The sequence below is a fragment of the Heptranchias perlo genome, chromosome 29, assembly GCF_035084215.1.
Source record: "Heptranchias perlo isolate sHepPer1 chromosome 29, sHepPer1.hap1, whole genome shotgun sequence".
Lineage (NCBI taxonomy): Eukaryota > Metazoa > Chordata > Chondrichthyes > Hexanchiformes > Hexanchidae > Heptranchias > Heptranchias perlo.
In genome coordinates this window covers 20,238,892-20,265,615 of record NC_090353.1, presented here as the reverse complement: position 1 = coordinate 20,265,615, position 26,724 = coordinate 20,238,892, and the positions used below count along the sequence as shown (strand labels likewise).

Here is a 26,724-nt window from a genome sequence, read left to right as displayed (position 1 = left end):
CAAATTTGATATCAATAGCCCCAATTTCACAATCAGAATCATCTTCCCCGACACGCACAACAGTGACGCTTGCTACAACTGAAACAGGTACGATGGAAATGAAAAAAATCACAATTTGTAAATTACTGAAACTAAGGTTATTGTGTTCAGAAATTGTGAAAGGACGCCCCAATTCCGTGCACCAAGCAGTTAGACCTGTTGAAGGCAGTTCTGGACGCAGACGTGCCTGCACCTTAAAGCCTTGATCATCTAGGTCACAGTGCCATCAAGCACAGATCAAAATGTGAACACGGGTTTTCCCGATAAAGATTGCAGAGGGAAACAATTCTGTTCTTTCCAAAAAGGAATCAAGTACAGTTCCATCAACCATAATCCTTTTCATCCACAGCAACCTCTCCACAATCAACATCTACATTGATCAGTACAACAGAGACATCAAACTTGTCACCAACACAATCATCTTCAACAGCAAGCACTACTGTGACATTAGCCACATCTGAAACAAGTAAGACAAAACAATTATACAACACTTTGGGTGACAACATTTTGCAGTCTGCTTTTTTACTTAATTCTGTGTTTTACAATGTGGAAATTCATGCAATACAGCAGCGTCAAATTCTGAATAACGCAACAAGAAACTGTATTTGTTACATCCATGCACAACATGAATGACAAAATTCACGTTCATAAATTATTGAATTGCTTCAAAAGGTGCATCCATTGAAGCCACGTCAACATCTGCTGAGTCATCAGTTACAACATCTGCACAGGCAACACCCTCATCTGGTAGTACAGTGCAGGCTGAAAATTCCATATCAACAACACCAAGCTCAGCAACACGAGCATCTTCACCAAGAAGCACGGCAGTGACATCTGTTACCAGTCAAACAGGTAGGATGAAAACCATTGCACTACTTTGTCGAACATGATTCGTCACTGCAATGCGTTGTGAAATTTGGAAAAGATGTTTTTAAAAGTTCATTAACATACATGTTACTGTTCTTTCAAAAGGCGCGTCAATTACAGCAGCATCAACTCCAATCACATTATCTCCAGCAACAACGGCGCTATCAACAGCGTCATCAGTCAGTGCAAGAGAGACAACAAATTCCCCAGCAACACAATCGTCTTCACCAATAAGCAGTACTGGGACATCAGTCACAGCTGAAACTAGTAAGACAAAGACAATTCAGCAAAACATGGTGTGCAACATGGAATTAACGGTCCAGAAGAATAAATGATATTTTTTCTTTCTAAAGGTGCATCAAGTACAGTCCGACCATCTTCCATTGAGTCATCTCCAGCACCTCCATTGTCAACATTGTCATCTGCTGGTACAACAGTGACAACAAATTTGATATCAATAGCCCCAATTTCACAATCAGAATCATCTTCCCCGACACGCACAACAGTGACGCTTGCTACAACTGAAACAGGTACGATGGAAATGAAAAAAATCACAATTTGTAAATTACTGAAACTAAGGTTATTGTGTTCAGAAATTGTGAAAGGACGCCCCAATTCCGTGCACCAAGCAGTTAGACCTGTTGAAGGCAGTTCTGGACGCAGACGTGCCTGCACCTTAAAGCCTTGATCATCTAGGTCACAGTGCCATCAAGCACAGATCAAAATGTGAACACGGGTTTTCCCGATAAAGATTGCAGAGGGAAACAATTCTGTTCTTTCCGAAAAGGAATCAAGTACAGTTCCATCAACCATAATCCTTTTCATCCACAGCAACCTCTCCACAATCAACATCTACATTGATCAGTACAACAGAGACATCAAACTTGTCACCAACACAATCATCTTCAACAGCAAGCACTACTGTGACATTAGCCACATCTGAAACAAGTAAGACAAAACAATTATACAACACTTTGGGTGACAACATTTTGCAGTCTGCTTTTTTACTTAATTCTGTGTTTTACAATGTGGAAATTCATGCAATACAGCAGCGTCAAATTCTGATTAACGCAACAAGAAACTGTATTTGTTACATCCATGCACAACATGAATGACAAAATTCACGTTCATAAATTATTGAATTGATTCAAAAGGTGCATCCATTGAAGCCACGTCAACATCTGCTGAGTCATCAGTTACAACATCTGCACAGGCAACACCCTCATCTGGTAGTACAGTGCAGGCTGAAAATTCCATATCAACAACACCAAGCTCAGCAACACGAGCATCTTCACCAAGAAGCACGGCAGTGACATCTGTTACCAGTCAAACAGGTAGGATGAAAACCATTGCACTACTTTGTCGAACATGATTCGTCACTGCAATGCGTTGTGAAATTTGGAGAAGATGTTTTTAAAAGTTCATTAACATACATGTTACTGTTCTTTCAAAAGGCGCGTCAATTACAGCAGCATCAACTCCAATCACATTATCTCCAGCAACAACGGCGCTATCAACAGCGTCATCCGTCAGTGCAAGAGAGACAACAAATTCCCCAGCAACACAATCGTCTTCACCAATAAGCAGTACTGGGACATTAGTCACAGCTGAAACTAGTAAGACAAAGACAATTCAGCAAAACATGGTGTACAACATGGAATTAACGGTCCAGAAGAATAAATGATATTTTTTCTTTCTAAAGGTGCATCAAGTACAGTCCGATCATCTTCCATTGAGTCATCTCCAGCACCTCCACTGTCAACATTGTCATCTGCTGGTGCAACAGTGACAACAAATTTGATATCAATAGCCCCAATTTCACAATCAGAATCATCTTCCCCGACACGCACAACAGTGACGCTTGCTACAACTGAAACAGGTACGATGGAAATGAAAAAAAATCACAATTTGTAAATTACTGAAACTAAGGTTATTGTGTTCAGAAATTGTGAAAGTGACGAACCGGATTCTTTCCCCTCAGTCTGGTTCAGCAAGAACTGATTCGAGTACACCGTAAAGTTCAAACAACTTTAATCGCAGATCTTAGTCTGTAGCTTCAATTCAGATTCCTGAGAGAATCCGAACGATTCTAACAGAATAAGGAGAGACAAAGACAAAGACAAAAACTCATACCTTTATACAAATCCATAGAGGTTGGAACATCATTAACACAAAAGTCAACACCAATCATAAGCCGGGCACAGGTTGCCATGCGGGGTTACATTATTTCCGGCCAATCATAGACAATCCATGTGCTGACCATGTTGCTATTAGACATCAAAGGGGATACTTCCTCACTTTCCAACTTGGAAGGTTCTTCCCTGTTCCTTCTATTCCTTATCTCCCAACCTGGAATGTCTTTCAACTTTGGCTAAGCTCGTTCCCTATATTGATCTGCCATAAACATGGAGACATTCAGACCAGTCCTTGACTCACATCAAAGACCTATCATTGATAAGCCAATGCAGGCCTGCTGACTAAGCAAACATATGGCCCAGCAGGAGGGCCAGGCCACTTGTATCAATCTCAGTTACTAACTAATTAACCCTTTCTAACCATTTTGCATTCTGCTTCTTTGCCACATAGGCATTTTAATATTTTACTAAAAACTGACCACGTAGGGATTCTCATTCCCCCCTTTTATCATTTAATGATAACCAACCCTTGTTCACTCATCAGTTCTGCCTAAGCAGAGTCTCATACACGAATCTGTTCCATTGCCGCCTTGCAGCAGATTTTAACGCAAGCAACGATCAGGCCAAAAGTAAGTATTGCTACCATTAAAATAACTAATCCATGCATCAAGTACGATCCCCATGAGCCACTGAGGAGCCATTCTAACCAACCTTCTCCCAGGGTCTGGTGTAATTTTGTTACGGCTTTCTGTATATGCTCAACCAGATTAGTTATATTTTCTGAGTTATCTGGTATGTAGGTGCAGCATTCTGATCCAATCAGTGCACAGGTTCCCCCTTTTGCGGCTAACAGGTCGTCTAAAGCCATGCGATTCTGCAAGGCCATTGTCCGAATGGCTATCATTTCTGCATTTGTATCCTTCAGTGCCACTGCGGTGTCATTAGCTACTTCTTCTAATACCGAAGCCATCTGCCGAATTTCCTTAATTGTCCTGGCTACCCCATACCCAGGGAACAAAATAGCGAAATATCGCTCCGTTTCTGTAATTTCCCTTTTAGAGCTATATTGGTAATGATCCGCTAGGGAAGGCAAGTGATGAACATGGGGTACTACATATCCTAAATAACAGGACCCGATCCAGTTCTGAGGCAACCATGGGTATGCCTTATGGCCGCATATGAAATACGTACCATTATATGCAGTTAAATTTCCCTTTTTAGCCATATATATAAGAGGCTGAGAGTCAAGGTGATTCCACAGCAACCCACTGGTTTTATTAAGCGTTGGGGCCCATTGGCCCTGGAACATGCCCTGGGTAGTCAGGTTGACTATGGGCGGTAGCCAATAGTGGGTGGTGCTGCAATCACTATGTCCCATAAAAGGGCCATTATTTGGGGCATTCTTATTCCAACATACCGTCCCGTTTGGTCTAGACGTATTGGTCAAGAGCAAGAACGGGGGCTTATGGGCTTGATTGTAATTAGGCTGGTACCATCCTCTAAACTCATTAAGACTATACCCCGCTGATGCCCATTCTATTGTTTCCGGGGTTCCTATCGCATTTCCCGAATTGTTTCGTCTAATGACCCATTCCGCAGATTCATGGGACATAAAGGGAATCGGCTTTAAAGGGATACCTCCCTTGGAATGGATAGGAATGTGAGAACACACCCAACAGCTAGAGATACCCTGCCGTTTGGCATACACATAACTCATGTACAGGAAGGTGTTAACGTGCAGTTCGCGCTTTTGGAGTTGGAGATCTCTCTTTCGTCTCTGTAGCAGAGAACCCCCTAATCTTGGATAGTTAAAAATCTCTATGGGGGCTAACCCATTACGCTTTCTCCCTTGGTTAAATCTCAGGTACCGATCGTACCTCTGTGTATCTCTCTCTTGTTCACACAACTCAGAGGTCTTTTCCCCTTCACGTTTACAAACATAATCATATTTGCACTCAGTCCAATAACAAGGTATTCCTCCATGCGATATTCCAAACTCTATCGAGCGGTGGGGCTGCCTCAGGAGCCCGGCACATCCATCTATCCGGGTGATGTTCCACCTTCCGAATCCGTCTGGGTCATTATCGTTGCATCGAAGTACGTCTCCTTTACATAAGTGGTGTATGCGCTTAGGCTGGTCCCGTCGACATGTTCTCTCTTTGGTTACTCCCAGGATCAGCAAGAGTTCAAGGCAGAAGATCCAAGGGAAGACTTTCATAACTGGTCACGATACCTATATAGGGAAGATTTCTTAGAAGAAAAGAAAAGTTAGCATTTTAAGTTTGAGACGTGGGACTGATAGTTTTACAGTGGTGGAGGTGAACCCACGCACTCTTCCCCTCTACCTTCACAGCGGTAGGGGTGGTGAGTAGAACCTGATAGGGTCCCTCCCAACGAGGTTCCAGTCCTTTCCTTGCCCAATTCCTGATTAACACGTACGTTCCCGGTTCAATTTTAGATGGACTGGCGATAGGAGGAAGTTCGATGTAGGCAGCTCGTACCCGAGAGTGGAGGCTTCTCAATGCCTTAGTTAATGACAAAATATAGTTAGTCATTTCTGTCGTCATGTGGTGAAAGTGGACAGTTTTCGGAATGTTTTGATTCCACGGGGTCTTGAGGGGTCTCCCGTATATAATTTCAGCAGGACTTAACCGTGCTACCCCAGCCGGAGTAGTACGTATCTGAAATAAGGCTATAGGAAGAAGTTTAAGCCAAGTAGTACCAGTCTCTGCCTTCAGTTTAGCCAGTTTATTTTTCAAAGTCTGATTAGCTCGTTCGACCAACCCAGCGGCCTGTGGCCTGTAGGCACAGCGTAACTGTTGTTTAATGCCCATTTGGGTGCAGAATTCCTTGTTCACCTGACCCACAAAATGAGGGCCGTTATCTGAACTCAATTGATTTGGGATTCCGTATCTAGGGATGATCTCTTTCATCAGAACTTTTACAACAGTGGAGGCTTTGTTATCTGTTGTCGGATAGGCTTCTATCCATTTACTAAATACATCAACAATAACTAGGACATATTTATAACCCTGACATCTTTCCAACTCAATGTAGTCCATCTGGAGGGTCTCAAAGGGACCTTCCGGCAAAGGGGTCTTTCCCCATTCGCAAGGCACTCCCTTCCCAGGGTTATATTGTTGACAAATGAGACAGCGACTGCTGATGCTCTGAGCTAGGGCTTGCAACCTAGGATGCCACCAAGTGGCCAGCAGCGTACCACTAACAGCTTTGGCACCACAATGAGTTGCAAAGTGTACACATTCAATAACCCATACTGCTAATTGATCTGACATACAGGTCTGCCCCACAGGGGTAACCCATAATTTAGATACACAGTCATAAGTATAACCAAGTTGTTTCCACAATTGTTTATCACAGTCAGGAGCGTCCTCCTGTAATTTAATGACGTCTTGGATGGTTGGCATTGGCTTTTCAGAGGGAGACTTGCTCTGTTTTGAGCTTTTAGTCTGACTCATCATTCTAGGGACAACCACCCTCTGTGTCTGGGACACTTCCTTAGCTTCCTGATCAGCATATCTATTCCCTATATCTACTGGGGTCTGTCCTGTCGTGTGGGCGGGGCATTTTATAACCGAGATCTGTCTTGGTAGCATAAGGGCTTGTAACAAATCTGAAACTAACTTCTGATGGGAAATCTGCGTACCTACAGAAGTCAGAAACCCTCTGTTTTTCCATAACTGTCCAAAGTCGTGAACTACCCCGAAAGCATATCTCGAATCTGCATAGACATTAACCCTTTGGTCTTTCCCGAGGACACAAGCTCTTATCAATGCAAACAGCTCCGCTTGCTGGGCAGAATATGGAAACTCAAAAGCAGCAGATTCGACAGTTTTACCGTCCTGGTCCACTATTGCATATCCAGAAAGTTTCTCTCCAAAGGAACCAATAGAGGCACTCCCATCCACGTACATAGTTATGTCCGGATCTTTTATTGGGACATCAGATAGATCATCTCTGACAGAAGTGTCTTCCTTAATTAAAGATAAACAATCATGTCCTGGATCAGTCTGTTCCATGGGTGGTTCTGTGAGAAAACATGCTGGGTTGATAGTAGTACAATGTTTAAATCGCAGTCTAGGATTATTAAGCAGATATATCTCATACTTATTCTGTCGAGCCATGGTAAGATGTTGAGTCTGCAGCTGTCCTAATAATGCAGTTACCGAGTGTGAACTGTATACAGTAATGTCCTGTTGTAAAGTCAGATTAGCCGCCGACTGTAGGCTATTGTAAATGGCCGTTAAAATCTGAGTACAAACTGGATGTCCTAGTGCTACTGGATCTAACTTCGAAGAGTAGTACGCCACCGGTCTATGCTTGTCGCCATGTTTTTGAGTCAAAACAGCAGTCGAGCAATCAGCGAGGATAGTACAGTACAACTGAAATGGTCTGTCATACAAGGGTCTCCCCAATGCGGGTGCTTGTGACAAAGCTTCCTTTAATCTCTCAAATGCTCCCAAGGCATCAGAATCTAGTTGAAATTCACCCTCTATGCTGGTGTATGGCGTTAATAATTTAGTGTCCAAAGCAATGTTAGGGATCCACTGTCTGCAATAGTTTACCATTCCCATCCACTGCCGTACCTCCTTTGCAGTTCGAGGCACAGGGAATTGACAGATTGGTTCAATCCTGCTTCTTTCTAGGCTCCGCTCAGTTGCTGAGAGCATAACTCCAAGAAACTTAACCCTCTGTTGGCCCACCAGTACTTTCGACTGGGATACTATGTACCCTAGCGAGGATAAGTGATTTAGCAATTGGGCAGTGTCTTTTCGGTTACTCTGCTCATCAGGGCTGGCTATCAACAGATCATCCACATACTGGACTAGCGCAGACCCTTGTTTCAAAGTCAAGGTCTGTAATTGTTCCTGTAAGCATCTAGAAAATAATGTTGGGGAGTTAACAAAGCCTTGTGGCAGTCGGGTCCAAGTATATTGCTGTCCCTTGTAAGTGAAGGCAAAAAGGTACTGACTTGATGGGTCTAGCGGTAAGGCGAAAAAGGCGTGTTGAAGATCGACTACTGCAAAGACTTTGGCTGTTGCAGGAACTTGAGCCAGAATATGAGCTGGATTGGGCACTAGCGCGTGGAGTGGCTGTACAATGGCATTGATTGATTGCAAATCCTGTACTAATCTGTACTGGTCTGGCTTGCCTGGCTTTGGAACTGCCAGTATCGGCGTGTTACACGGGGACTGACATTTAATCAAAATCCCTTGTTTTAACAACCCAGCGATCAATTTGTCAATGCTTGGTATCGCCTGTTGCTTTAGTGGATATTGTCGAATAGAGGGTAATACAACATTTTCCTGCAGGGCAATATGAATAGGAATCATTTTAACGCATCCCACCTGTGTGGGATCCTCCGCCCACACTTGCGGATTAACATATTCTGGTTTTTCATTGCCCACATGGTGGCGCAATTGTGCCCTGTTAACCCTTGGTGTCTGGTAAAACAGAATAGTCCGACCGCATGACAGGGTCTGTTTCTGTCGATTATTTGAATCAGCTTGTTCGACTGTCTGTTTTATCATGGGTCCTAAATCTTTCGCATGGTATGGGTAATTCACCTCCCAGGTGATATGTGGGGCTCCCTTTATTTCAAAGGGTCCTGGGTCCCATCCTATTGTTTTTGCAGCACCCCGAGGGATGTAACCTGTAACAGGTGCTTCCTTCCACAACTCTGAGGGGATCTCAACATACTCTGCTCTCCCTTCTGGTCCTGTAACCATAGCCCGGCGAATAACCTCCCATTCCGTTCCTATATAGCTTCGGTAAAAGTCCTCCAATTCCTTATTTCTCCCACTCATATCGTAGGCCAAGGTTACATGAAGGGAACCCTCATCTTCGAAGTCTAGAGACCACCATTGTGGGGTGATGGAAACATAACACTGCATTTTGGGAGCCCATGGTTTCACAATCAGTCCTTCGTCCCCGCATTCAATGCTCAGGCGGAATGCACATAGCAAGTCTCGAGCCATGAGGTTACAGTCTAGTCCACTTGTAATTACAAATTGGTGTTTCACTGACTCATTTCCAAATTGTACTTCCACTGGTTCAGATATCGGGTATTGGCTCACTTGTCCCTGAAAACCAGACAGACTCTGTTTTTCCCCGGACTCAGGGAGATTGAGCTCCGATCGGACAGATGACATGGTTGCTCCGGTGTCTACCAAGAATGTATGTGGGTTTCCTTTAATCATCAGTGACAAAACGGGCTCCTGCTCTGACTGGATCCCGTTTACCACAAGGTTAGCTAGTCAATACTGGGGGAACGGATTGTTTTGGGAAAAGTCCGTATATCTTCCTCGTCCTCGATTCCCTTGCCAACCTCCTCTTCGCTGCCCTTGCATATGGCCCCCTCTTCCCTGTCTACGGGAGGGACATTCCTTGCTCCAGTGGCCTAGCTGACCACAATTGAAACAGGCATCTGACCCTGTTTGTCTCCCTCCTCCTCTTTTCCCTTCAAAATTACGTCTCGGAGGAACGTAGGGTGGGCCATAGTTAGGGGCGGTTGGTCCGTTAGGGTGTGTATCGTACCCATACCCTTCTCCATTAACCCATCCTGGAACACAATACTGAGGCTCCATCTGATATCCTGTTCTGTCTGAGGTGCGTTTCGGCCCTTCCTTTTTCACCACATACTCAGTTTTAACTCTAACTTGGGCCTGACCTTCCTGGTGCTTATTATCCATCCAGTAGTATTTTACTGCCCTATTCATCTGGCTGGAAGTATTCTCTGACCAGTCCATATTATTAGTCCTAATTGCTTGAGAAACCGGAATCGGTAGGCAGTTCAGTAGCATAGCGCAGTACTGTGGTGAGTCTCTTCCCTCACGGTACGCTGTGTCCCCTGATTGATTCCGGTATACTTCCGAGAATCTTTCCAAATATTCATCTGCTCCTTCTCCCTTTTTAGGCCTGGTGTCTAAGATCTTAGTTATGTCAATTGGTTTTTGTAGAGTAGCACTAAGGGCACCCAAAAGACGCTCCTGGCGCTCAACATCATTGTTTGGTATCTGTGCTACCAATGCGACATGAGTCCGGACATTCAATTGGTCCAGGAATTTGGTATGTTCAGCATGGGTTAAAACTTGCTGTATTAGCGACCATAAGTCCCTTGATTCTGCATTATAGACAGAAACGGTAGTCTTAAGGAATTCTATAAATGCGGTAGGTGACTTTCTCCTATCCGGCACCCCAGATAGAATGGCCATTATCTCGTTAGGTTTCCATGGACAGTACACATCTATCGTTCGGGAGTTGCCGGCTACTCCAACATTGGCTGGGTTTGGGTCAAAAGTAGGATTAGGCATCGGCCTCATTGGTAACTGACGAGGGGTCGGCTCATCCCTAGCTAGTGTCTCAGTAGTACGTTCTAAGTTTAGTGATGGCAAGTCGTCTCCTGACTCTTCAGTTTCTGCGTCTCCAAGTCCCTGACTGTCCAATCTCTGATCTCTCTGCTGACTTAAACTAAGTGGGCTGACTGAGAATTTAAATGTTGGAGCCAATAATTCCCTAGTTTTACTTCTAGTACGGGAAGCAACCGGGGAGACAGTTTGAGGCATTATCACAGGGGTCTGAACAGTCTGTACCGTAGGCCCTGAAGAATAGATATTACTGTACTCAGGAGGGGCACTAGGACCCTGGGGAGCTACACGGGACCTACAATTCCACTCATCCAAATCATCATCGTCTCCCCCAGCCAAGGCAAGGCCAATCATTGGATTACATAATCCACTTTTCTCAACCAGTTTGGGCTCGCCCGAAGTCTTTTCAGACCTCTTTTTAGAGCACTTTTCATGAGCACATTCTCCTTTTAGGACCTCTACGGACTTGACCACCCCTCCTTCAGTGAGTCCTATCCCTAACTTCAACGCATTATCCTGCCAACTTGCTAATAACGAAGCTTCTTTCAGTTCTTGACAGTACTGTCTCCATAAAGCAATTAAATCTTTGGCTACTTTATTTCCGTTATTTTTCCAAATTAATTCCTGTGCTTTTATGGCAGTATCTAGGTCTTTAACTCCTCCCAATGGCCATTGACCATTCCCCAGTTTTTTATTCAACCCGCCTGACAATTGTCTAAATTGTTTTGCCTTGTCCGGATATTTTTCACACAAAGTCTGTAAGGCACTCCCTGGTTCTGCAGAGGTATCCAGACAACTACCCATTCTATGTCCCATTTTCCTTTACTCTTAGTCAACTAATTAATACAACCGTATTTGAACAGAATTCAAAGATGGACCTGACTCCTTGTGCCTCACAATCCCAAGTGCCTTTGGTCTCTACGCCCACTTCAGGGTCCTGACCTTCGCGTGGGGGATCTCCCCTCTTAACAACCGGTCGAAGGCTGCGCGTTGAGACAGGCACTTCCTCCCTTAGTCGATCAGCACAAGCAATCAGTTCCTGTTTATACCCACTCACCAGGAACTCGAACTCTAACTCTCAGTGATAATTTTAATCACTGACTCAAGATTCTGGTTTATAACCAATCACCAAAAACTCTAACTCTAACTCTCAGTGATAATTTTAATCACTGACTCAAGATTCTGGTTTATAACAAATCACCAAAAACTCGAACTCTAACTCTCAGTGATAATTTTAATCACTGACTCAAGATTCTGGTTTATAACCAATCACCAAAAACTCGAACTCTAACTCTCAGTGATAATTTTAATCACTGACTCATCATTCTAGTTCGATCACTGACCCGAAGTTCTAGTTCGATCACTGACCTACCGCTTACAAGTTATTCCCTCAGTCCCTGTACTGACCCTCAGTGATATTCAACCATTGACCTCTTTCTGCAATTTCTGTGTATTCGCCAGACTGACCTGAATCTCGTAAAGACGCCACACGAGTGTTAGCGATTGGATGATTCGTCGTCAGACTTAACAGATTTAGGAAAGCCGATATAGCAAAGAAAAGTTTACTCACACCGGGCGCGCCCTTCCCGTCCTCTGTGTCCAAGACAAACCGCCTCTTACTCCGCGAACTCTCAGTGAACGACCGTTGAAATCCCCGTAAGGGCCACCAAATGACGAACCGGATTCTTTCCCCTCAGTCTGGTTCAGCAAGAACTGATTCGAGTACACCGTAAAGTTCAAACAACTTTAATAGCAGATCTTAGTCTGTAGCTTCAATTCAGATTCCTGAGAGAATCCGAACGATTCTAACAGAATAAGGAGAGACAAAGACAAAGACAAAAACTCATACCTTTATACAAATCCATAGAGGTTGGAACATCATTAACACAAAAGTCAACACCAATCATAAGCCGGGCACAGGTTGCCATGCGGGGTTACATTATTTCCGGCCAATCATAGACAATCCATGTGCTGACCATGTTGCTATTAGACATCAAAGGGGATACTTCCTCACTTTCCAACTTGGAAGGTTCTTCCCTGTTCCTTCTATTCCTTATCTCCCAACCTGGAATGTCTTTCAACTTTGGCTAAGCTCGTTCCCTATATTGATCTGCCATAAACATGGAGACATTCAGACCAGTCCTTGACTCACATCAAAGACCTATCATTGATAAGACAATGCAGGCTGCTGACTAAGCAAACATATGGCCCAGCAGGAGGGCCAGGCCACTTGTATCAATCTCAGTTACTAACTAATTAACCCTTTCCAACCATTTTGCATTCTGCTTCTTTGCCACATAGGCATTTTAATATTTTACTAAAAACTGACCACGTAGGGATTCTCAAAAGGACGCCCCAATTCCGTGCACCAAGCAGTTAGACCTGTTGAAGGCAGTTCTGGACGCAGACGTGCCTGCACCTTGAAGCATTGATCAACGAGGTCACAGTGCCATCAAGCACAGATCAAAATGTGAACACGGGTTTTCCCTATAAAGATTGCAGAGGGAAACAATTCTGTTCTTTCCAAAAAGGAATCAAGTACAGTTCCATCAACCATAATCCTTTTCATCCACAGCAACCTCTCCACAATCAACATCTACATTGATCAGTACAACAGAGACATCAAACTTGTCACCAACACAATCATCTTCAACAGCAAGCACTACTGTGACATTAGCCACATCTGAAACAAGTAAGACAAAACAATTATACAACACTTTGGGTGACAACATTTTGCAGTCTGCTTTTTTACTTAATTCTGTGTTTTACAATGTGGAAATTCATGCAATACAGCAGCGTCGAATTCTGATTAATGCAACAAGAAACTGTATTTGTTACATCCATGCACAATATGAATGACAAAATTTACGTTCATAAATTATTCTATTCTATCAAAAGGTGCATCCATTGAAGCCACGTCAACATCTGCTGAGTCATCAGTTACAACATCTGCACAGGCAACACCCTCATCTGGTAGTACAGTGCAGGCTGAAAATTCCATATCAACAACACCAAGCTCAGCAACACGAGCATCTTCACCAAGAAGCACGGCAGTGACATCTGTTACCAGTCAAACAGGTAGGATGAAAACCATTGCACTACTTTGTCGAACATGATTCGTCACTGCAATGCGTTGTGAAATTTGGAAAAGATGTTTTTAAAAGTTCATTAACACACATGTTACTGTTCTTTCAAAAGGCGCGTCAATTACAGCAGCATCAACTCCAATCACATTATCTCCAGCAACAACGGCGCTATCAACAGCGTCATCCGTCAGTGCAAGAGAGACAACAAATTCCCCAGCAACACAATCGTCTTCACCAATAAGCAGTACTGGGACATTAGTCACAGCTGAAACTAGTAAGACAAAGACAATTCAGCAAAACATGGTGTACAACATGGAATTAACAGTCCAGAAGAATAAATGATATTTTTTCTTTCTAAAGGTGCATCAAGTACAGTCCGATCATCTTCCATTGAGTCATCTCCAGCACCTCCACTGTCAACATTGTCATCTGCTGGTACAACAGTGACAACAAATTTGATATCAATAGCCCCAATTTCACAATCAGAATCATCTTCCCCGACACGCACAACAGTGACGCTTGCTACAACTGAAACAGGTACGATGGAAATGAAAAAAATCACAATTTGTAAATTACTGAAACTAAGGTTATTGTGTTCAGAAATTGTGAAAGGACGCCCCAATTCCGTGCACCAAGCAGTTAGACCTGTTGAAGGCAGTTCTGGACGCAGACGTGCCTGCACCTTAAAGCCTTGATCATCTAGGTCACAGTGCCATCAAGCACAGATCAAAATGTGAACACGGGTTTTCCCTATAAAGATTGCAGAGGGAAACAATTCTGTTCTTTCCAAAAAGGAATCAAGTACAGTTCCATCAACCATAATCCTTTTCATCCACAGCAACCTCTCCACAATCAACATCTACATTGATCAGTACAACAGAGACATCAAACTTGTCACCAACACAATCATCTTCAACAGCAAGCACTACTGTGACATTAGCCACATCTGAAACAAGTAAGACAACACAATTATACAACACTTTGGGTGACAACATTTTGCAGTCTGCTTTTTTACTTAATTCTGTGTTTTACAATGTGGAAATTCATGCAATACAGCAGCGTCAAATTCTGATTAATGCAACAAGAAACTGTATTTGTTACATGCATGCACAATATGAATGCCAAAATTCACGTTCATAAATTATTCTATTCTATCAAAAGGTGCATCCATTGAAGTCACGTCAACATCTGCTGAGTCATCAGTTACAACATCTGCACAGGCAACACCCTCATCTGGTAGTACAGTGCAGGCTGAAAATTCCATATCAACAATACCAAGCTCAGCAACACGAGCATCTTCACCAAGAAGCACGGCAGTGACATCTGTTACCAGTCAAACAGGTAGGATGAAAACCATTGCACTACTTTGTCGAACATGATTCGTCACTGCAATGCGTTGTGAAATTTGGAAAAGATGTTTTTAAAAGTTCATTAACATACATGTTACTGTTCTTTCAAAAGGCGCGTCAATTACAGCAGCATCAACTCCAATCACATTATCTCCAGCAACAACGGCGCTATCAACAGCGTCATCCGTCAGTGCAAGAGAGACAACAAATTCCCCAGCAACACAATCGTCTTCACCAATAAGCAGTACTGGGACATTAGTCACAGCTGAAACTAGTAAGACAAAGACAATTCAGCAAAACATGGTGTACAACATGAAATTAACGGTCCAGAAGAATAAATGATATTTTTTCTTTCTAAAGGTGCATCAAGTACAGTCCGATCACCTTCCATTGAGTCATCTCCAGCACCTCCACTGTCAACATTGTCATCTGCTGGTGCAACAGTGACAACAAATTTGATATCAATAGCCCCAATTTCACAATCAGAATCATCTTCCCCGACACGCACAACAGTGACGCTTGCTACAACTGAAACAGGTACGATGGAAATGAAAATTCACAATTTGTAAATTACTGAAACTAAGGTTATTGTGTTCAGAAATTGTGAAAGGACGCCCCAATTCCGTGCACCAAGCAGTTAGACCTCTTGAAGGCAGTTCTGGACGCAGACGTGCCTGCACCTTAAAGCCTTGATCATCTAGGTCACAGTGCCATCAAGCACAGATCAAAATGTGAACACGGGTTTTCCCTATAAAGATTGCAGAGGGAAACAATTCTGTTCTTTCCAAAAAGGAATCAAGTACAGTTCCATCAACCATAATCCTTTTCATCCACAGCAACCTCTCCACAATCAACATCTACATTGATCAGTACAACAGAGACATCAAACTTGTCACCAACACAATCATCTTCAACAGCAAGCACTACTGTGACATTAGCCACATCTGAAACAAGTAAGACAAAACAATTATACAACACTTTGGGTGACAACATTTTGCAGTCTGCTTTTTTACTTAATTCTGTGTGTTACAATGTGGAAATTCATGCAATACAGCAGCGTCAAATTCTGATTAATGCAACAAGAAACTGTATTTGTTACATCCATGCACAATATGAATGACAAAATTCACGTTCATAAATTATTCTATTCTATCAAAAGGTGCATCCATTGAAGCCACGTCAACATCTGCTGAGTCATCAGTTACAACATCTGCACAGGCAACACCCTCATCTGGTAGTACAGTGCAGGCTGAAAATTCCATATCAACAATACCAAGCTCAGCAACACGAGCATCTTCACCAAGAAGCACGGCAGTGACATCTGTTACCAGTCAAACAGGTAGGATGAAAACCATTGCACTACTTTGTCGAACATGATTCGTCACTGCAATGCGTTGTGAAATTTGGAAAAGATGTTTTTAAAAGTTCATTAACATACATGTTACTGTTCTTTCAAAAGGCGCGTCAATTACAGCAGCATCAACTCCAATCACATTATCTCCAGCAACAACGGCGCTATCAACAGCGTCATCCGTCAGTGCAAGAGAGACAACAAATTCCCCAGCAACACAATCGTCTTCACCAATAAGCAGTACTGGGACATTAGTCACAGCTGAAACTAGTAAGACAAAGACAATTCAGCAAAACATGGTGTACAACATGGAATTAACGGTCCAGAAGAATAAATGATATTTTTTCTTTCTAAAGGTGCATCAAGTACAGTCCGATCATCTTCCATTGAGTCATCTCCAGCACCTCCACTGTCAACATTGTCATCTGCTGGTACAACAGTGACAACAAATTTGATATCAATAGCCCCAATTTCACAATCAGAATCATCTTCCCCGACACGCACAACAGTGACGCTTGCTACAACTGAAACAGGTACGATGGAAATGAAAAAAATCAAAATTTGTAAATTACTGAAACTAAGGTTATAGTGTTCAGAAATTGTGAAATGACGCCCCAATTCCGTGCACCAAGCAGTTAGTCCTGTTGAAGGCAGTTCTGGACGCAGACGTGCCTGCACCTTAAAGCCTTGATCATCTAGATCACAGTGCCATCAAGCACAGATCAAAATGTGAACACGGGTTTTCCCTATAAAGATTGCAGAGGGAAACAATTCTGTTCTTTCCAAAAAGGAATCAAGTACAGTTCCATCAACCATAATCCTTTTCATCCACAGCAACCTCTCCACAATCAACATCTACATTGATCAGTACAACAGAGACATCAAACTTGTCACCAACACAATCATCTTCAACAGCAAGCACTACTGTGACATTAGCCACATCTGAAACAAGTAAGACAAAACAATTATACAACACTTTGGGTGACAACATTTTGCAGTCTGCTTTTTTACTTAATTCTGTGTTTTACAATGTGGAAATTCATGCAATACAGCAGCGTGAAATTCTGATTAATGCAACAAGAAACTGTATTTGTTACATCCATGCACAATATGAATGACAAAATTCACGTTCATAAATTATTCTATTCTATCAAAAGGTGCATCCATTGAAGCCACGTCAACATCTGCTGAGTCATCAGTTACAACATCTGCACAGGCAACACCCTCATCTGGTAGTACAGTGCAGGCTGAAAATTCCATATCAACAATACCAAGCTCAGCAACACGAGCATCTTCACCAAGAAGCACGGCAGTGACATCTGTTACCAGTCAAACAGGTAGGATTAAAACCATTGCACTGCTTTGTCGAACATGATTCGTCACTGCAATGCGTTGTGAAATTTGGAAAAGATGTTTTTTTTAAGTTCATTAACATACATGCTACTGTTCTTTCAAAAGGCGCGTCAATTACAGCAGCATCAACTCCAACCACATTATCTCCAGCAAAAACGGCGCTATCAACAGCGTCATCCGTCAGTGCAAGAGAGACAACAAATTCCCCAGCAACACAATCGTCTTCACCAATAAGCAGTACTGGGACATTAGTCACAGCTGAAACTAGTAAGACAAAGACAATTCAGCAAAACATGGTGTACAACATGGAATTAACGGTCCAGAAGAATAAATGATATTTTTTCTTTCTAAAGGTGCATCAAGTACAGTCCGATCATCTTCCATTGAGTCATCTCCAGCACCTCCACTGTCAACATTGTCATCTGCTGGTGCAACAGTGACAACAAATTTGATATCAATAGCCCCAATTTCACAATCAGAATCATCTTCCCCGACACGCACAACAGTGACGCTTGCTACAACTGAAACAGGTACGATGGAAATGAAAAAAATCACAATTTGTAAATTACTGAAACTAAGGTTATTGTGTTCAGAAATTGTGAAAGGACGCCCCAATTCCGTGCACCAAGCAGTTAGACCTGTTGAAGGCAGTTCTGGACGCAGACGTGCCTGCACCTTAAAGCCTTGATCATCTAGGTCACAGTGCCATCAAGCACAGATCAAAATGTGAACACGGGTTTTCCCCATAAAGATTGCAGAGGGAAACAATTCTGTTCTTTCCAAAAAGAAATCAAGTACAGTTCCATCAACCATAATCCTTTTCATCCACAGCAACCTCTCCACAATCAACATCTACATTGATCAGTACAACAGAGACATCAAACTTGTCACCAACACAATCATCTTCAACAGCAAGCACTACTGTGACATTAGCCACATCTGAAACAAGTAAGACAAAACAATTATACAACACTTTGGGTGACAACATTTTGCAGTCTGCTTTTTTACTTAATTCTGTGTTTTACAATGTGGAAATTCATGCAATACAGCAGCGTCAAATTCTGATTGATGCAACAAGAAACTGTATTTGTTACATCCATGCACAATATGAATGACAAAATTCACGTTCATAAATTATTCTATTCTATCAAAAGGTGCATCCATTGAAGCCACGTCAACATCTGCTGAGTCATCAGTTACAACATCTGCACAGGCAACACCCTCATCTGGTAGTACAGTGCAGGCTGAAAATTCCATATCAACAATAGCAAGCTCAGCAACACGAGCATCTTCACCAAGAAGCACAGCAGTGACATCTGTTACCAGTCAAACAGGTAGGATGAAAACCATTGCACTACTTTGTCGAACATGATTCGTCACTGCAATGCGTTGTGAAATTTGGAAAAGATGTTTTTAAAAGTTCATTAACATACATGTTACTGTTCTTTCAAAAGGCGCGTCAATTGCAGCAGCATCAACTCCAATCACATTATCTCCAGCAACAACGGCGCCATCAACAGCGTCATCCGTCAGTGCAAGAGAGACAACAAATTCCCCAGCAACACAATCATCTTCACCAATAAGCAGTACTGGGACATTAGTCACAGCTGAAACTAGTAAGACAAAGACAATTCAGCAAAACATGGTGTACAACATGGAATTAACGGTCCAGAAGAATAAATGATATTTTTTCTTTCTAAAGGTGCATCAAGTACAGTCCGATCATCTTCCATTGAGTCATCTCCAGCACCTCCACTGTCAACATTGTCATCTGCTGGTGCAACAGTGACAACAAATTTGATATCAATAGCCCCAATTTCACAATCAGAATCATCTTCCCCGACACGCACAACAGTGACGCTTGCTACAACTGAAACAGGTACGATGGAAATGAAAAAAATCACAATTTGTAAATTACTGAAACTAAGGTTATTGTGTTCAGAAATTGTGAAAGGACGCCCCAATTCCGTGCACCAAGCAGTTAGACCTGTTGAAGGCAGTTCTGGACGCAGACGTGCCTGCACCTTAAAGCCTTGATCATCTAGGTCACAGTGCCATCAAGCACAGATCAAAATGTGAACACGGGTTTTCCCCATAAAGATTGCAGAGGGAAACAATTCTGTTCTTTCCAAAAAGAAATCAAGTACAGTTCCATCAACCATAATCCTTTTCATCCACAGCAACCTCTCCACAATCAACATCTACATTGATCAGTACAACAGAGACATCAAACTTGTCACCAACACAATCATCTTCAACAGCAAGCACTACTGTGACATTAGCCACATCTGAAACAAGTAAGACAAAACAATTATACAACACTTTGGGTGACAACATTTTGCAGTCTGCTTTTTTACTTAATTCTGTGTTTTACAATGTGGAAATTCATGCAATACAGCAGCGTCAAATTCTGATTGATGCAACAAGAAACTGTATTTGTTACATCCATGCACAATATGAATGACAAAATTCACGTTCATAAATTATTCTATTCTATCAAAAGGTGCATCCATTGAAGCCACGTCAACATCTGCTGAGTCATCAGTTACAACATCTGCACAGGCAACACCCTCATCTGGTAGTACAGTGCAGGCTGAAAATTCCATATCAACAATACCAAGCTCAGCAACACGAGCATCTTCACCAAGAAGCACAGCAGTGACATCTGTTACCAGTCAAACAGGTAGGATGAAAACCATTGCACTACTTTGTCGAACATGATTCGTCACTGCAATGCGTTGTGAAATTTGGAAAAGATGTTTTTAAAAGTTCATTAACATACATGTTACTGTTCTTTCAAAAGGCGCGTCAATTGCAGCAGCATCAACTCCAATCACATTATCTCCAGCAACAACGGCGCCATCAACAGCGTCATCCGTCAGTGCAAGAGAGACAACAAATTCCCCAGCAACACAATCATCTTCACCAATAAGCAGTACTGGGACATTAGTCACAGCTGAAACTAGTAAGACAAAGACAATTCAGCAAAACATGGTGTACAACATGGAATTAACGGTCCAGAAGAATAAATGATATTTTTTCTTTCTAAAGGTGCATCAAGTACAGTCCGATCATCTTCCATTGAGTCATCTCCAGCACCTCCACTGTCAACATTGTCATCTGCTGGTGCAACAGTGACAACAAATTTGATATCAATAGCCCCAATTTCACAATCAGAATCATCTTCCCCGACACGCACAACAGTGATGCTTGCTACAACTGAAACAGGTACGATGGAAATGAAAAAAATCACAATTTGTAAATTACTGAAACTAAGGTTATAGTGTTCAGAAATTGTGAAAGGACGCCCCAATTCCGTGCACCAAGCAGTTAGACCTGTTGAAGGCAGTTCTGGACGCAGACGTGCCTGCACCTTAAAGCCTTGATCATCTAGGTCACAGTGCCATCAAGCACACATCAAAATGTGAACACGGGTTTTCCCTGTAAAGATTGCAGAGGGAAACAATTCTGTTCTTTCCAAAAAGGAATCAAGTACAGTTCCATCAACCATAATCCTTTTCATCCACAGCAACCTCTCCACAATCAACATCTACATTGATCAGTACAACAGAGACATCAAACTTGTCACCAACACAATCATCTTCAAGAGCAAGCACTACTGTGACATTAGCCACATCTGAAACAAGTAAGACAAAACAATTATACAACACTTTGGGTGACAACATTTTGCAGTCTGCTTTTTTACTTAATTCTGTGTTTTACAATGTGGAAATTCATGCAATACAGCAGCGTCAAATTCTGATTAATGCAACAAGAAACTGTATTTGTTACATCCATGCACAATATGAATGACAAAATTCACGTTCATAAATTATTCTATTCTATCAAAAGGTGCATCCATTGAAGCCACGTCAACATCTGCTGAGTCATCAGTTACAACATCTGCACAGGCAACACCCTCATCTGGTAGTACAGTGCAGGCTGAAAATTCCATATCAACAATACCAAGCTCAGCAACACGAGCATCTTCACCAAGAAGCACAGCAGTGACATCTGTTACCAGTCAAACAGGTAGGATGAAAACCATTGCACTACTTTGTCGAACATGATTCGTCACTGCAATGCGTTGTGAAATTTGGAAAAGATGCTTTTAAAAGTTCATTAACATACATGTTACTGTTCTTTCAAAAGGCGCGTCAATTACAGCAGCATCAACTCCAACCACATTATCTCCAGCAAAAACGGCGCTATCAACAGCGTCATCCGTCAGTGCAAGAGAGACAACAAATTCCCCAGCAACACAATCGTCTTCACCAATAAGCAGTACTGGGACATTAGTCACAGCTGAAACTAGTAAGACAAAGACAATTCAGCAAAACATGGTGTACAACATGGAATTAACGGTCCAGAAGAATAAATGATATTTTTTCTTTCTAAAGGTGCATCAAGTACAGTCCGATCATCTTCCATTGAGTCATCTCCAGCACCTCCACTGTCAACATTGTCATCTGCTGGTGCAACAGTGACAACAAATTTGATATCAATAGCCCCAATTTCACAATCAGAATCATCTTCCCCGACACGCACAACAGTGACGCTTGCTACAACTGAAACAGGTACGATGGAAATGAAAAAAATCACAATTTGTAAATTACTGAAACTAAGGTTATTGTGTTCAGAAATTGTGAAAGGACGCCCCAATTCCGTGCACCAAGCAGTTAGACCTGTTGAAGGCAGTTCTGGACGCAGACGTGCCTGCACCTTAAAGCCTTGATCATCTAGGTCACAGTGCCATCAAGCACAGATCAAAATGTGAACACGGGTTTTCCCTATAAAGATTGCAGAGGGAAACAATTCTGTTCTTTCCAAAAAGGAATCAAGTACAGTTCCATCAACCATAATCCTTTTCATCCACAGCAACCTCTCCACAATCAACATCTACATTGATCAGTACAACAGAGACATCAAACTTGTCACCAACACAATCATCTTCAACAGCAAGCACTACTGTGACATTAGCCACATCTGAAACAAGTAAGACAAAACAATTATACAACACTTTGGGTGACAACATTTTGCAGTCTGCTTTTTTACTTAATTCTGTGTTTTACAATGTGGAAGTTCATGCAATACAGCAGCGTGAAATTCTGATTGATGCAACAAGAAACTGTATTTGTTACATCCATGCACAATATGAATGACAAAATTCACGTTCATAAATTATTCTATTCTATCAAAAGGTGCATCCATTGAAGCCACGTCAACATCTGCTGAGTCATCAGTTACAACATCTGCACAGGCAACACCCTCATCTGGTAGTACAGTACAGGCTGAAAATTCCATATCAACAATACCAAGCTCAGCAACACGAGCATCTTCACCAAGAAGCACAGCAGTGACATCTGTTACCAGTCAAACAGGTAGGATGAAAACCATTGCACTACTTTGTCGAACATGATTCGTCACTGCAATGCGTTGTGAAATTTGGAAAAGATGTTTTTAAAAGTTCATTAACATACATGTTACTGTTCTTTCAAAAGGCGCGTCAATTACAGCAGCATCAAGTCCAATCACATTATCTCCAGCAACAACGGCGCTATCAACAGCGTCATCCGTCAGTGCAAGAGAGACAACAAATTCCCCAGCAACACAATCGTCTTCACCAATAAGCAGTACTGGGACATTAGTCACAGCTGAAACTAGTAAGACAAAGACAATTCAGCAAAACATGGTGTACAACATGGAATTAACGGTCCAGAAGAATAAATGATATTTTTTCTTTCTAAAGGTGCATCAAGTACAGTCCGATCATCTTCCATTGAGTCATCTCCAGCACCTCCACTGTCAACATTGTCATCTGCTGGTGCAACAGTGACAACAAATTTGATATCAATAGCCCCAATTTCACAATCAGAATCATCTTCCCCGACACGCACAACAGTGACGCTTGCTACAACTGAAACAGGTACGATGGAAATGAAAAAAATCACAATTTGTAAATTACTGAAACTAAGGTTATTGTGTTCAGAAATTGTGAAAGGACGCCCCAATTCCGTGCACCAAGCAGTTAGACCTGTTGAAGGCAGTTCTGGACGCAGACGTGCCTGCACCTTAAAGCCTTGATCATCTAGGTCACAGTGCCATCAAGCACAGATCAAAATGTGAACACGGGTTTTCCCTATAAAGATTGCAGAGGGAAACAATTCTGTTCTTTCCAAAAAGGAATCAAGTACAGTTCCATCAACCATAATCCTTTTCATCCACAGCAACCTCTCCACAATCAACATCTACATTGATCAGTACAACAGAGACATCAAACTTGTCACCAACACAATCATCTTCAACAGCAAGCACTACTGTGACATTAGCCACATCTGAAACAAGTAAGACAAAACAATTATACAACACTTTGGGTGACAACATTTTGCAGTCTGCTTTTTTACTTAATTCTGTGTTTTACAATGTGGAAATTCATGCAATACAGCAGCGTCAAATTCTGATGAATGCAACAAGAAACTGTATTTGTTACATCCATGCAGAATATGAATGCCAAAATTCACGTTCATAAATTATTCTATTCCATCAAAAGGTGCATCCATTGAAGCCACGTCAACATCTGCTGAGTCATCAGTTACAACATCTGCACAGGCAACACCCTCATCTGGTAGTACAGTGCAGGCTGAAAATTCCATATCAACAATACCAAGCTCAGCAACACGAGCATCTTCACCAAGAAGCACGGCAGTGACATCTATTACCAGTCAAACAGGTAGGATGAAAACCATTGCACTACTTTGTCGAACATGATTCGTCACTGCAATGTGTTGTGAAATTTGGAAAAGATGTTTTTAAAAGTTCATTAACATACATGTTACTGTTCTTTCAAAAGGCGCGTCAATTACAGCAGCATCAACTCCAATCACATTATCTCCAGCAACAACGGCGCTATCAACAGCGTCATCCGTCAGTGCAAGAGAGACAACAAATTCCCCAGCAACACAATCGTCTTCACCAATAAGCAGTACTGGGACATTAGTCACAGCTGAAACTAGTAAGAAAAAGACAATTCAGCAAAACATGGTGTACAACATGGAATTAACGGTCCAGAAGAATAAATGATATTTTTTCTTTCTAAAGGTGCATCAAGTACAGTCCGATCATCTTCCATTGAGTCATCTCCAGCACCTCCACTGTCAACATTGTCATCTGCTGGTACAACAGTGACAACAAATTTGATATCAATAGCCCCAATTTCACAATCAGAATCATCTTCCCCGACACGCACAACAGTGACGCTTGCTACAACTGAAACAGGTACGATGGAAATGAAAAAAATCACAATTTGTAAATTACTGAAACTAAGGTTATTGTGTTCAGAAATTGTGAAAGGACGCCCCAATTCCGTGCACCAAGCAGTTAGACCTGTTGAAGGCAGTTCTGGACGCAGACGTGCCTGCACCTTAAAGCCTTGGTCATCTAGGTCACAGTGCCATCAAGCACAGATCAAAATGTGAACACGGGTTTTCCCCATAAAGATTGCAGAGGGAAACAATTCTGTTCTTTCCGAAAAGGAATCAAGTACAGTTCCATCAACCATAATCCTTTTCATCCACAGCAACCTCTCCACAATCAACATCGACATTGATCAGTACAACAGAGACATCAAACTTGTCACCAACACAATCATCTTCAACAGCAAGCACTACTGTGACATTAGCCACATCTGAAACAAGTAAGACAAAACAATTATACAACACTTTGGGTGACAACATTTTGCAGTCTGCTTTTTTACTTAATTCTGTGTTTTACAATGTGGAAATTCATGCAATACAGCAGCGTCAAATTCTGATTAATGCAACAAGAAACTGTATTTGTTACATCCATGCACAATATGAATGACAAAATTCACGTTCATAAATTATTCTATTCTATCAAAAGATGCATCCATTGAAGCCACGTCAACATCTGCTGAGTCATCAGTTACAACATCTGCACAGGCAACACCCTCATCTGGTAGTACAGTGCAGGCTGAAAATTCCATACCAACAACACCAAGCTCAGCAACACGAGCATCTTCACCAAGAAGCACGACAGTGACATCTGTTACCAATCAAACAGGTAGGATGAAAACCATTGCACTACTTTGTCGAACATGATTCGTCACTGCAATGCGTTGTGAAATTTGGAAAAGATGTTTTTAAAAGTTCATTAACATACATGTTACTGTTCTTTCAAAAGGCGCGTCAATTACAGCAGCATCAACTCCAATCACATTATCTCCAGCAACAACGGCGCTATCAACAGCGTCATCCGTCAGTGCAAGAGAGACAACAAATTCCCCAGCAACACAATCATCTTCACCAATAAGCAGTACTGGGACATTAGTCACAGCTGAAACTAGTAAGACAAAGACAATTCAGCAAAACATGGTGTACAACATGGAATTAACGGTCCAGAAGAATAAATGATATTTTTTCTTTCTAAAGGTGCATCAAGTACAGTCCGATCATCTTCCATTGAGTCATCTCCAGCACCTCCACTGTCAACATTGTCATCTGCTGGTACAACAGTGACAACAAATTTGATATCAATAGCCCCAATTTCACAATCAGAATCATCTTCCCCGACACGCACAACAGTGACGCTTGCTACAACTGAAACAGGTACGATGGAAATGAAAAAAATCACAATTTGTAAATTACTGAAACTAAGGTTATTGTGTTCAGAAATTGTGAAAGGACGCCCCAATTCCGTGCACCAAGCAGTTAGACCTGTTGAAGGCAGTTCTGGACGCAGACGTGCCTGCACCTTAAAGCCTTGATCATCTAGGTCACAGTGCCATCAAGCACAGATCAAAATGTGAACACGGGTTTTCCCTATAAAGATTGCAGAGGGAAACAATTCTGTTCTTTCCAAAAAGGAATCAAGTACAGTTCCATCAACCATAATCCTTTTCATCCACAGCAACCTCTCCACAATCAACATCTACATTGATCAGTACAACAGAGACATCAAACTTGTCACCAACACAATCATCTTCAACAGCAAGCACTACTGTGACATTAGCCACATCTGAAACAAGTAAGACAAAACAATTATACAACACTTTGGGTGACAACATTTTGCAGTCTGCTTTTTTACTTAATTCTGTGTTTTACAATGTGGAAGTTCATGCAATACAGCAGCGTGAAATTC

At 42.0% G+C, this 26,724-nt stretch overlaps 1 protein-coding gene across 1 annotated transcript; it reads right to left on the bottom strand.

Moving 5' to 3' along the window:
• Nucleotides 1-691: 691 nt before the first annotated feature.
• Nucleotides 692-8,593, bottom strand: LOC137299683 (uncharacterized). Its single transcript, XM_067968622.1, has 11 exons — nt 7,655-8,593; nt 6,713-6,853; nt 5,714-6,307; nt 4,049-4,121; nt 2,657-2,776; nt 2,340-2,519; nt 1,717-1,845; nt 1,476-1,598; nt 1,281-1,427; nt 991-1,170; nt 692-873 (listed from the first exon to the last, which is right to left on the bottom strand). Exons 1-11 carry the CDS (start codon nt 8,591-8,593, stop codon nt 692-694), a joined length of 2,808 nt encoding a protein of 935 aa, XP_067824723.1.
• Nucleotides 8,594-26,724: the final 18,131 nt, after the last annotated feature.

Bases quoted from the DNA above. Each gene is read 5' to 3' on its own strand.
- LOC137299683 (XM_067968622.1), bottom strand. From the start codon at position 8,593: ATGATAAAACAGACAGTCGAACAAGCTGATTCAAATAATCGACAGAAA. The intron at 2,520-2,656 runs GTGCTGGAGATG...TTGTCTTACTAG, and splicing joins TGACAATGTTGACAGTGGAG to TTTCAGCTGTGACTAATGTC. The intron at 1,599-1,716 runs GTTGATGGAACT...ACTGTGACCTAG, and splicing joins TGTGGATGAAAAGGATTATG to ATGATCAAGGCTTTAAGGTG.